Source organism: Gossypium raimondii, chromosome 10 (genome assembly GCF_025698545.1).
Source record: "Gossypium raimondii isolate GPD5lz chromosome 10, ASM2569854v1, whole genome shotgun sequence".
NCBI classification, from domain to species: Eukaryota; Viridiplantae; Streptophyta; class Magnoliopsida; order Malvales; family Malvaceae; genus Gossypium; species Gossypium raimondii.
Genome location: NC_068574.1, coordinates 47,011,422 through 47,024,951, shown reverse-complemented (window position 1 = coordinate 47,024,951; position 13,530 = coordinate 47,011,422). Strand labels below are relative to the sequence as shown.

Sequence of the window (13,530 nt, the reverse complement as noted above, 5' to 3'; positions counted from 1 at the left end):
TTCATATCAACTTTCAACTTCTTTCATAAAATCAAAAACTAATGAATTTAACAAGTGGGCCTAGTTGTAAAAGTCATAAAAATACAAAAATTTCAAGAAATAGTCAAGAATTGAACTTACTTGTAATAAAAATATGAAGAACCAGCTTGAAGAAGCCCTTCCATGGTGTTTTAGCTGATGAGAATTCAGAAAAATGAAGAGAAATCTAGATAATTCCACTTGGGTCCTAACTTTATTAAGCAAATTTTGCAATTTTCCAATTTTGCCCTTAATTCTCCTTACTTTCTTGCTGATTTCATGCCTCTGTTGTCCAGCCCAAATAGACCTTGGGTCTATTTGTCTTTAATCCTCTTCCTTTTATCATTTAAGCTATTTAATCATTTCTCAAAATTTTGCATTTGTTACAATTTAGTCCTTTTGTTCAATTAATTATCGGAACTTTAAAATTTCTTAACTAAACTTTAATACTAACTTTTAACACTCCATAAATATTTATAAAAATATTTATGGCTCAGTTTAAAATCCCCGAGGTCTTGATACCTCATTTCGATTCTAATTATTTTAATATTTATTTCTAGTGCACTATTCACTATTTCAAAAATTTTCCTAACTTCATATTTAACTTATACTTACTAAATTAATAATATTTTCTACCCATTTGTCGAATTTAGTGATCTCGAATCACCGTTCCGACACCTCTGAAAATTCAAGCCATTACATTTTTTTTTTCGTCGGATTTGTGGTCCCGAAACCACTGTTCTGACTAAGCCTAAAATCGGGCTATTACAATGCCCCTCCACTGGCGGCATCTATCATATTTATTTCCATGGGCTCCAAGTCCTCATAGAATTATTGGAGAAGAGACTGTTCGTTTATCCCATGTTGTGGGCAACTTGCACATAACTTCTTAAATCACTCTCAATAGTCGTAAATAGACTCCACATCCTTTTGCCTTATCCCAAAAATCTCCATCCTTAACTCAGTTGTGCGCGATGCTGGGAAAATTCTGTTAAGAAACAAACGGGAAAGCTCAGCCTAGGTTGTAATAGATCCAGGAAGTAAATAAAATAGTTATTTTTTAGCAGAGTCTGAAACAAGGTTAGTACATTGTCAGTCCCTTAGTACATTGTCAGTCCCTAACAAGAGGGCCAAAATTTGGTGTCGTTGTTGAAAGCACCAAATATATCATATCCCTAAGAAATAACGAAGAGAATGGTATAAGGGAAGTAGAGTCAAATCCTCAAAGATTGGATCGCTACAGCTTCTTGTTCCTTGAAATTTTGGGCACAATCATGCGTAAGAAAAATGTCTGACCTAGAAAATAAATAAATAAAATAAAAGAATTAATAATATGGACGGGTTGACACTATATAAATTGAAAACGCAATTGTGAAAAAAGAATATTTTAGAAAAGTGTTTTTTTTTATTTGAGAGATTCCAGCCTCCGGTTATCTCTATCCTTCTTTGGTTCAATCATAGACCTTTAGGTAGTTCCTCTCATGACCGAATAAGCTAGCTATAGTGGAAGAGGATGCCTACGACCACAAGCTCCATTTTAGATTATAGCCTTGTAATCTAGAGAAACCTAACTCTAGCTAACCGTCACTCCTGTGAGACCGTCTTACACTAGATCATCATATCTTAATGGCAAATGTCACGCTATCTTGTCTCTTGAGCTCGACAACCTCTGACGCAATAAGTTAGCAAACTGACTGTACAACTTTCTCAAAACATACAAAGCGGTCGTCTTTACACAAAATGAAAATATTACTTTTGGAATGACATGGACGAAAGTGTCAGTCCCGTAATGCAGAGAAATGATGAATACTCGTTGAAAAGGGTTAAGTGCAGGTTCTAAGCCTCATGAACTCTTTTTGAGGAATATTGATAACCTTTGGCTAGACGAGTTTAGTTACTCATTCTTTTTAGGAATAAAAACATAAGTTTAATTAAACATAATTTTATTGAAAAGGAAAAGAAACAAAAGGCTAAGAGCATCAAGGAATTACAGCTATGGGGAGGGAGATTTTTACAACAAAATGGAATGGCCAATTCATGTCACTCCATCCCTATTTATGGTACATGAAAATCCCTAGTTGATTCCTATTTAAAATTTAAACGATAATGCTTAAGAGATATAATTAAAATTAAATCTAAAAAATATCATAATGATCTTAAAAATAATCCAAAATTAAAAAAATAGAATTCAAATCGAAACAAATTTTTATCTTCACCAATCTCTTCTTTAAAATTTTGCCCCAAGTTTTCCACACTTTGTATTTTTGACACCACCTCTTCTCTATTTCGCATGCTGACCCGTTTTGTCTTTGAATTCTTACTTTTTGTCCCCAAATTTCCTTTTTCATTCAATTTAGTCCCTACAAGATAAAAAAAACCATAAACAACCCAAATTAGTAGGATCGTACTCAAAATATATATGTATTTAACTCATAAAAGTATGTCAATTTAGAGTTTTATCAGAGGATTTTATGCTTTCATTCAACTTAGCCCTTGAATTCTTGAATGTTTTGTTAAGAAATTTTCTTAATTTTTGCATGAGAGTTATCTTTTCTAAATCTAGAGTTTTTATTGATTCTATTTTGTGATAATTAGTAGATTTTATGCCTTTTTATTTATACTTTAATGCAAGAGATAGTCAAGCATGATAAGTTATTTTTAGAAAAATTCATTTTAGTTTTTCTCCTTGAACTTAATTCTTATGTTGAATTATAAATTTAAAATTTTTACATAAAAACCATATTTCTTTTGAGCTTTTGAGCCTTTAGAGCATCCATCCTTATATTCTCATGTTATTTTTGGTTTTGAGTGTGTCATTAAGACCAGTTATTCTAGAACTTGCCTTTCTTATGCATGTTAAGGACACATTAATGATTTGATATGTTGAGATGATAGAGACACTTATTATTGGGCTAACCTTTAAAAAACTTACCCACTTTATTGCCCACTAGTAAACCCTAATCACTTTTTATTCATTTATCACCCACTCATTTTAACCCTTAAAATCCCATTAATCTTTGAATTACCCTTTTCCTGTTTTCTTTTAGTCGAGATTAGATTTTGGTAAGTTTCCTAACCATGTTCGATCATTCATATTCCTAATTTAATTAAAAAATAAAGAAATGAAAAAACTTTGGGCTACCTTGTTTAATTGTGAGATCACTTTTCATGTTATAGCCATATTAACTTATTTGTTGAGCTTAAATCATCACTATTATATTTTTTATAAAGCCTTCAATTTTTTGTATACTATTCCTATCAATTCTTTTCAATTCAACATCTTTTTTCTTTTGGTTTGGTATCTCATCAATTCAATTCTTGACTGTAATCACCTTGTATATCCTTCCATACCCTTAACCCTTCCATTCCAACCCTTATTAAGACTTTTTGATCTTTGTGTCTTCTCATATTTGCAGTGGTGAAGATCAAATTCTTAAGCAAGCTTATGGTAATAACATTTCTTGTTTGACTATGGACTGCATATTAATTAGCCTTTAAACACAAGCCTTGTTTGATTGTAAGCTTACAAGTCAGTTTTAATATTAATAGTGTTACAATGAAACATCGAAGTATTCCAAGGATCGAACCCAAAAGAAGAGGCGATTCAAAAATAAGTAGCATACACAATAGAGTCTAAGTGGTTACTAATATGATTTTGTGGTACGACAATCCATAATAAATTATTTTGCAAGAATATTAAATATTCTACCCTAGGGACAAAATTGTAAGAACTGTAAAGTACAGGGACTATCCAGCAAATAACCAATGGAGGTTGGTTGAATTCGATGTTGTTCACCAAATTTCAGACTTGAGGACATGAATTGCTTAAATTACTAAATGGCTCCATTTTATCTTTTGATCTCAATTTTAACGACTTAGACGAATTAGGTTTGACTTATCTTTCGACCTCACCGGTTAATCCAGGACTAACGGACGGTTTTGCGACAAGATTACCTTCTGATCTCACTTTATCTTAATATTCCCTTATGGGAGTCACTACCTAAGTTCTTAGTTCTATTCAATTTAGTCCAATTTGTTACGATTTAGTCATTTGTCCAAAGCGTTTAGTTTACCCACACCTTTATCAACCAACCTCCTTAATGGTTTAGCTACACATGCTCAAAGTGAAGAAAAGAAACATAGAAATGGAAAATAAGGCAGCCATGAAATTAAAGCTTGAGAAAAATATAAAAATTGAGATTTTTATGCAAGAAGACTTCAATAACATGAAACCAAAAGGATTTAACCGATAAATATAAGGCAAGAAACATAAAAAGAATAATCTTTGACAAATTTAAAGTAAAATAAACTGAAATACATGAAACTAAAGCTTAGAGAGTCATGAAAGTAAAGTACATGGACTAGAAATGTAAATAAACCTTAGCTATAGTGTTAACCAACCTAACTAGCATAAGGAACAATAAGAACAAGAAGTAAATGCTGAAAATTAAACTCTAATCTAAGGTAGAAGAAGAGAAAAATAAAAACCTAGAAAGAGTGTATAAAAAACTTAAGAAAACCTGGAGAAAACTAAGCCTAAACTAAGCTAATGTGTATCTCTTTCCTCCTCAGAAATTTTTGGCTATTTTGATGTGTATTTAGATGAATTTTTAGTGCAAAAAAGGCCCATACACGGGCCTTGTGTGATTTGTGGGATAGGTAGACAAAAATTGCCCTTTTTGTCCAAGTCTGTCCCTCTGACGGAGGTGATATCGCATTACCTAGGAAAGGATATTGCCATATCTCAAATAGTGTTGAAACTTGGGATCTTCCTTGGGAGGTGGATATCGCGATACCTAAAGGGATATCAGGATGCCATTGAAGGTAGTCCTTGGTCTTCTATACTGTCGGAGGTGTCACGATCCCAAGGGTTGGATATTGGGATACCTTGCCCTAGGTGTCGTTCTCCTTCATTTTTTACCTCTAACACGTTTCTCAGCACTCAAACACACGTTACGCCTCCAAATGTCACTAGCGGCCAATTTAGGTAAAAAAATAGACAAAATTGAGACATCTTCACTTATTATCCGAAAATATGAAAATACCAAAAACTATGATAAAACTCTATTTTGCTCAAGAAAAGCTCCTTATGTAAGTTGAAAACCCTCACACTAAAGTCTTTGTCTATCCTCAAGCAAACACACAAAACATGCAAAAGGCAACCCTTGGACTACATTAGGTAATTAAGTTATATAGTTGTACAACAACAAATTTGCACAAGAATTACTTCACATGAAATTTAAGAATGATATCTAGCTAATTTACTTACTCCTAATAGAAACATTATTAGTTCAATAGTTAAAGTGTCAATAAAGGTAAAGGCAATGTAAATGAAAATATGTATAAATCTTATCCGTCAATATAGATTATACGGATCGCTCATAGATATTTAAAAAGAACTATTCATGCTCATTCTAACAAGTGCAAGCTATATACAAATTAATCTGTCGGTGACTTATTCGAGTCACAAAGGTCTTTTAGGCTTGTAACATTCTGAGGCTGAGGTTGGAACGGATTCAAAGGAAGTTCATCTCAAAACAATTCAAGCATTGTGAATAGTATAACACACAACATTGTTCCCAATTCCCTCCTTACATCTCACCGCCTTATTTCTCCTTCTCTCACCTTCCTTATTTCTCTAAAAATATGGAAGAGACTAGTCGATATTAGCTCATTTTTGTGAACTAAGATTTTGAGACTATTTTAAGCTCCTTTCTTTTTTCTTGTTTTTGAGCATTTTTATACTATTTTTGCTCTTTTCCCTCACAATGCTTTTGATTCTCCCTTTCTTTTTTTTCAATTTTTTATTTTTTAAGCACTATTTCTAGCAAGAATCAATTACTAGCTAAGTCGACCCCTCGTCACTAATCACTCGAGTACATTTTTGTGAGAAACCTCCATAATGTTCCTACCTTACCCTCGATGTCCATGGCAAGATGTCCATTCAATAGTGTGTTACAAAGTTCAATAACTATGAAGGGTTGAGTTTCAAACTCAATTTTGATTCAAGGTTTCAAACATAGAGGTTCATTAAGAAGGGTAATGTAAAGCTCAAATTCGGGAGCTAGGGATAATGTAATGTTTAAGGTTGGTCCTTCAGGCTCAAGGCTATACAAACAATGCCTAAGGTCTTTCTCGGATTAGTCACCTAGAACTCATCTATTAAGCATGCATCTATTTAAACGAATAGTTAGCAATTTGAATCATTTATCTACAATGATCCATATCTTTTATTCATCCTACGATACACTTTATACATTTTCATTTCGGTTGTTCCCTCAAATCTCTAATACCTATTAACTAAGTGAACTAGTTAATGTACAATTAAGAGCAAGAAATTATTTAGTATCATTAAAAATTTACAAGTTTGGCAATCTTATATACGCATTTGATATGTAAAATGACTAACTTATTACTTAATATTAATCCAAGCACCATGCAATAAAAAACTAAAAACAAAGAAGAAAAATATCTTGATTTTTGAAAAATTAAAATCGAAAACAGAAAATATTTTTGGGATTTTTTTTTAAAATTTGTTTGAAAAATGAATAAAAGTAAAATAAATAAAAAAACACACATAAAAACTTATGTGCCTTCCCCCCCACACTCAGACTATACATTGTCCTCAATGTGTACAAAATAAAGGTTAGGAGGTTACCAGACTTCCCTAGAATGGAGCATCAGACTAGCTTGGGCATTCGCCTCTCGTTGAAGCTCTATATGTTGTGTAGTCTGTCAGGGTAACTCACTCCACATAAGAAAAAAAAAAACAACAATAACAAACACACAATAATAATATAAAACATAAAATCCAAAAGTGTTTAATAATTTACATGCCGGACTAAAAATAAATAAAATGCAAAGACATGTAACTAATCCGAGTCATCCTTGGACTCCTCAGTCGGTCCTGCGATTCGTTTCCCTTTTGCACTCACAGTGGGTTTTGACGGTTGCATCTAAGATAAATCTGTAGGATCTCGAAAGAGGGGTGCCCCTCTTCGTTGCTTTATGGATACAAAGTCACTCTCAAAGTTTCCCTGATAGGAGAAGAAAAAGTCATCTTCCGTGGCCTCGTCATCTATTTCTTTCTCGTCCTCCTCTTATTGCTCGGTCATGTCTTTCTTAGTCTCAGACCAGTCACTCAAGTATTCGGGCCATTCTATACTTTTTCCCCCTAGGCTCTTCACAAACATGTCCATCCCTATTTTCATGGACTGTAGGAGTAATATTTTATATCGTACGCCGGCCTAGCCTACGCTCTCATTTTGTAGGCTCATAAGTCTTTTTCACCTTTGCCTTCGTGGATTTCTTTGGTGGAGCTAGAGGCATCTCCATTTTTTGTTTGCGCCGCTGATTCCATTATTGTATTGGTTTTCTCTGAAGCTCCCGAAATTGGTGCATGGGGTTGTCTCCAATAATACTTGTGGTAGGATTATGAAATTTCTCTATTGTCCCCATCACCATTCCAACACGGTGGCACAAATCGATAATCAAGTAAGGAAAATATATTCGAACCTTGATGCCGGATATATATTTTTGGATCTCTTTATTAACCCACTTCTTGAGGCTAATTCGTTTTCGTTGCAAGATACAATATAATAAGGCTGCTCAAAAAACATTAACAGTATTAATGTTGTGTAATGGTGATATGCGAGTGCAAATAAATTTCATCCACATTTTAGCTATGGGAAACATTATAGCTTGATTAAAAGATAGGGGGTAATTATTGTACCCCTCTCTTTTCCATTCCCCTCCCCTCAGTTAAAAACAATAAAACGACATCCAAATCAACATTTTCAAAATTATTCAGATCCATGGTCTGTAAATAATCAGTTTCATAATAAGGGACTCCATAATATTCGTTAATGGCTCTAGGGGATATATCGACCTTTTTGTCCCTCACATACACTTTGTTCTTTTCAGAAAATTTTAAATTGGAGTAGAAATAAAAAAACAACTAGAATTACAACTGGCATGGCACCGTGGCAAGGTTCATCCAATGATGAAAATGGAATAAATCCCAAACATCCTCGCAATCTGAAGCCGATGGGTCAAAGCCCCTTTCAAGTATAAAGGTTCGTCCTTGAATGTTTGACAAAAAGGCTTCAGCCTCTTTCAACTTAATTTATCAGGAACATACTCCGATGATAAGTGGTTCGGGTAGAGACTTAGCTCATTTTTTCATTCTTGGAGGCATGGTTATCAATTTTTACACAAGGTAACTATAATGCAAAATGGAATTTAAATTTTTTTTTCTAATTTTATTATTATTATGAGTTAACCTTGCCTATAATAGCCCCAATTTGTTTGTCAACGTTTTGCGTACTATAGAGAGATAGTTGTTATTCACCTATAATAGGATGTTGTTATAGGGAGATAATTGTCATAAACCTAGCATAGATTCATATCATGAATTTCCATCATCAAATGAAGAAAGTAAGAATTATGTTAAAAAAGAAACTAGGAATCAAACCAATGTAATTAAAAGATAAGTTTATAAATTATTGCTTTCTTCTATTTTACACTCTTTCACATGACTAATTATGTTCATAAATCTAACAAGTTCAATTTATCAATATGAGTTATCCAATTAAATTAATTAATTTATCATGATTTATTAAATTCAAATATTTAATTTATAAGTTTATTATGTTACAAATTCATAATATAATATTTAATTAGGGAACTTAATAGTTTATTTAATTGATATCTTTAATTCCAATCGTTGAAGAATTATCTAGACAGCCTTTTCTCCACGTGCATTCCAGATGTCTGGTGTAGTATACATCATGCCAAATTATCATTCCTCCCACATCATGTCCGGTGTCATCTACTCGTGCTGCCATCAACCACATTAACATTACTAACGATCAAACCAGTCAACTAATGATTTTCATGACTTGTAATGTAAATATTATACATAGTGACATAATTAATTCTATTTATAGATTGTGGGGTATACGTCAAAATTGAAAACATATGGCTACACTATGATTACACTGTAGCAGTTTTTATGCTTTCTTTTGAACTTAAAATAAAAATTCAATTATGTAAAAACAAACTTTGTTGAGATTGAGAATTTGCAAACACAAAGAATATATGAAAGAAAATTTGTAGTCTTTGCGAAATATAAATGAGGTAAAACCCAATTATTTTTGTAAGCTTATATGTTTATTTTATTTCATTAAATATATCAAATATAATACAATTCAAACTCTTTGAGTATAATAAAAATAAAGATGATCAAATCCTGAAGACCACCAGTCTTATTAATATAACAATGGAAAAACAAATTAATATCTTAGTTGCAAGCATCAGTGTTAGCCAAGAGGTAAGCTTCAATAGCCTTGTAAACTACCTCACTCCTCTGAATGAGAGCCTTGATTTCATCTTCAGTGATTACATAGTCGCCAATGGTGTAAAATTTGATCGAGCTCTTGCAAACACTTCCTCCACTTGCATCAGCCACAAATTGGTTCTCATAGCTAATTTTCTCAAGCTTGTCCCCGAGAGGTCCACCTTCGATCAAACTGTAACTGTATGACAAATTGCTTTCATCATGTCCGCCAATCATGTGCTTCATATATTGGAATGGAAGACCTAAGGAAATAAAATACTTGTTATCCGACATACTCGTATCAAGCACATACAAAAAAAAAAAAAAAAAGAAGTGAAAATTAAAGAAGTAACTAACCTTCAACAAAATTGATCTTTACAATACTTCCTGGCTTACCATCACCTTCGAGCTCAACACTCTTAATTGCATGAGGGGCAGCCTTGGGGTAAACCTTGGCACCTTCAAGAACAAAGGCTTTGAAAAGCCTGGTCGGGGCGACTGGGGAGGTTACCTCAAATTCATAAATTACAACACCCATAATTCTAACTATTTCAAGTCTTTTGTTTGAGCTGAAAGAAGAGAAGAAGAAATGGATGGGTGAGCGAGTGTTTTGATGTGTGGGAAGCTAGAAAACTGGTATATTATTTATAGACTGAACTTGAAGATTAAGAACTTGATTATTTCAATTTTTGATTGGATTTATATATATATATATATATATATATATTGTTATTAGTCAAAAAGAGCATCCCAGATATGTCTAAGGAAATTTCCAATTTATGACTTTATTTATATATATATATATAGAAAGGAAAATGCTCATATAATTATTAACTGTTATAGAAATTGATGAAAAGTAGTAAGTTGGCTGATCCAGGATGCTGAACATGAAGCATCGACTAGTCCTACAATTCTATCCATATTTAGTATTAATAATTTACTTCATTTAAAATCATATTGAGAAATAATAATTCAAATTCACTGGTCTAGAACGTCAAAACAATTCAATATATAAACCTCGATCCAATTTCTTGTTTGAAAAATAATGATTTGGTAACCCTTATTTTAAATTAACTTCATTGCAATTTTCACAAAATCGAATCCATAAAATCAGAATTCTTTGTGTGAATACAAATATGAACAAAACAATACATAATAGACCGTCAATTTGGTGTTATTCCTTTTCTAGAAGGAAACTGAAGGTATTGTATGGAACAAAATATTAGAATTTTATATTTCAACATACTTTATATATGTATATTCAATTTAAAAAAACCTTTCTAGATAAGTCCAAGTCTTCCTAAGGGTGTTCAATTTCATTTGGCTTGCCTTGTTAACATACTTATCCTCATAGTATGCCATGTGTTATCTTTTCATTGCTCTTGCCAACCACACTAGCATCTGTTAACAATCAAATCGATTAATGTTTGTTTTTATAATTCAAATTCAACACTTAATTAAATTGAGCTATCCAAACACCTCAGCACCTTCCAATTTTAAAGGAAAATAATTAAATCCTCGTCAATTTCGGCGTTATTCTTCTCACGTTCAGCTTTGAATTAACTCCACAACTTGTTGTCTTCTTCAAATTGAGGTAATGTCTTGACTTATTATGACTAGATTAAGGTTTTTGTTTTTCTAATTCACAATTTAATCAAGTGTGTTGAGTGTTTTCAAGTGTGAAGACGTTTGAACTCAATTTGATAGATCCGTATCCAATTTTAATGAATTTTGAGTTCCCCCTTTTATGTGTTCATACAAGCTTAATTTTTTAGAAATTTTAAATTCATGAGATTAGATAAAATTAAAGGTTTATATTTGTAATACTAGGATAAAATTAAAGGTTTAGGAACAAAAATCGGTTAGGAAACCTCATATTTCGGCAAAATGAGTTAATTTTTGGCTTGAAAATGGTGGATCTCGTGTTTCTTGGATATGCTTTGGTTTTTAAGTCAATTATAACTCATTTTGATCTAATTAGAAGGTATTTGATCTTAATTGAACAAATTCGTAAGGAATTAAAGCAAATTGAATGTTGTTCCCCATTTAAAAGATCACATAAGCTTGATTTTTTTTGAAAAATTAGATCGGTGAAATTGGATGAAATTGATGGTTTGGATTTGTAATTAGATTATATTTAGGATGCATGAAGTTTAAATCTAAGCTTAGAAGTGAGATTTGAGTGGTTAAACACCTATTTTTGCAAAACTAGTTAAGTTTTCGATATAGAGGTTAAGAGGCTTTTATCTACGATTTTTGAATGATTTAATGTTGTTTTTTGCAATTAGTAATGTCTTGGTAATGTTTTTGATGTGTATGAAAAGTACCAATTCATTTGGGAGCCTCCACAAGCATGGATATAGGCAAATTAAAACTTACTTGAGCATGGTAGTTGAAGCAATGGTTAATAAGGTGAGTGGCCTGATATACTGCATTTAAACTCCGGTATGCAGGATAATGTAACATATGCAAAAACCCTGCTTAATTAACATGCGAACCTTGATTTCTCCTGGAGCAAGCCATTGCAATTTTGTTTGAGTGTAGGGTATGCATGTTGTGCGATTTTAATGACCCAAATGCATGAATTTGAAACGTGCATGTAGTTATAGGAATAAAATAGGCAGGCCGTAGCTGTAAACCATGTACTTAACGCGATAAGTGTGTGTGAATTGTGCATTTAATTATTGTGTGTGTGTGTGTGAGAGCATAATATCAAATGCGAGCTAATGTACTAAAAAGATATGTGTATATAAGTAATATATATATGCATGGGTTATGTTATATATATAATATATATGCGTGGGTCTTGATTATATATATCATATATAAGCATATATGGGTCATGTTTTATATAATATATACGTATATGGGTTTTGTAATGCCTGTGATCTAATAAAAAAATATAACGTAAACTCTTATAACATGTGAATTTTATTGATAATGTACATATATGCATGCATGAACCAATATGTGAATTATGAGCTTTATGATAATGCAAGCTCTGATTAGTGCAAAATTATATTAGTGTGAAATGCTAGGTGCGAGCTCAACTATAGTGCGAGCCAATTATATTTTTGTAATGTGGTATATTGTGAACCAAGTTAACTTGGTGAATTATATCATTATGGTGAACTGTGTTAATTTTGTAATATGTATTAATATGGTAAACTATATTAATTTTCCAAACTGTGTATTGTAAGATTTTGATTTGTATTATATGTAAGCTAAGCTATTACTTGGCCTATACTAAATAAAATATGCGAACAATGATTTATGTGAGCTATGTCATGAATGATATGTGAACTGTGTTATGTGTGCAATATATGTTGCATGAAAGTTATATTATTTGTGAATTTTGAATTGTAAATTGTGTTATAATATGCGAGCTCTTCTTAATTGCGAGCTCTATTATACTGAATATTGTGAATTTGTTAATGAGATATTTTGGCATTGTGACCTTATGGAACCATTTGATTAAGTTGGCATGTCATAGGATTTTGAGTAATCACCCTCTCATTATTGTGATGAGTATTGTGCCTGGATATAGCTTTGGAGAGATAAGGGAATGTTGAGCATAGTTCCATTCAACGGAAATAGCACAAGGCTTTATGAGTTGAGAGTGTTGGAGAGTGTGAGTATTCGTACTACACTTATATCAGAGAAAGCATAGGGCTCTGAGTCCAAAAGTGAGGCATTATAAGGAGATCCATTTATAGGCGATGATAGAGTCCCCTATATGTTTCATAATCACAAAAATGTCAATTTATCATTATTTGAAATATATGAGTTATTATGGAGTATGAACTGTTATTTTGCATGAAATATTATATGGAATGTAACTATTATGTGTTCTGAACTATTAATTGGAATGAACTGTCATTTGGTATGAACTGTTATTTCATATGAACAGATGTTTTATGCGAATTGATAATTTATTTGATCTGCCAATTTTATGCGAATTACTTATTATATGTGCACTACTTATTTTATGAGAACTATTGTGTCGTGTGAGTTACTATTTTGTGTAGACTTTAATAATATGTGTATCGTTATCATATGTCACCCTTTAGCCCAACTGATGTGTTTATTTGTAATATGTTGAGCACTCACCGAGCTTTCTTAAGTTCACCCACTCTTTTATATCATTGCGTTGATTTAGCTTGTGAATAGGTAGG

The 13,530-nt window shown here is 32.2% G+C and overlaps 1 protein-coding gene across 6 annotated transcripts in view; it reads right to left on the bottom strand.

Annotated features, from left to right (window-relative positions):
- LOC105774915 (major pollen allergen Bet v 1-F/I) overlaps positions 1–13,530 on the bottom strand; it is a 98,798-nt gene that overhangs the window by 45,439 nt on the left and 39,829 nt on the right. For 3 of the 6 annotated variants that reach the window (XM_052621984.1, XM_052621988.1, XM_052621985.1), the window contains exons 3-4: positions 9,713–9,757; positions 9,538–9,618 (exon numbers count right to left, since the gene is read on the bottom strand). The exons of 1 other annotated variant lie outside the window; for it this stretch is intronic. In XM_052621984.1, coding sequence (XP_052477944.1) covers positions 9,538–9,618; positions 9,713–9,757 — 126 coding nt within the window. The remainder of the gene's footprint in view (positions 1–9,537; positions 9,619–9,712; positions 9,758–13,530) is intronic. 2 more of the 6 variants (XM_052621989.1, XM_052621987.1) reach the window with 2 other exon arrangements.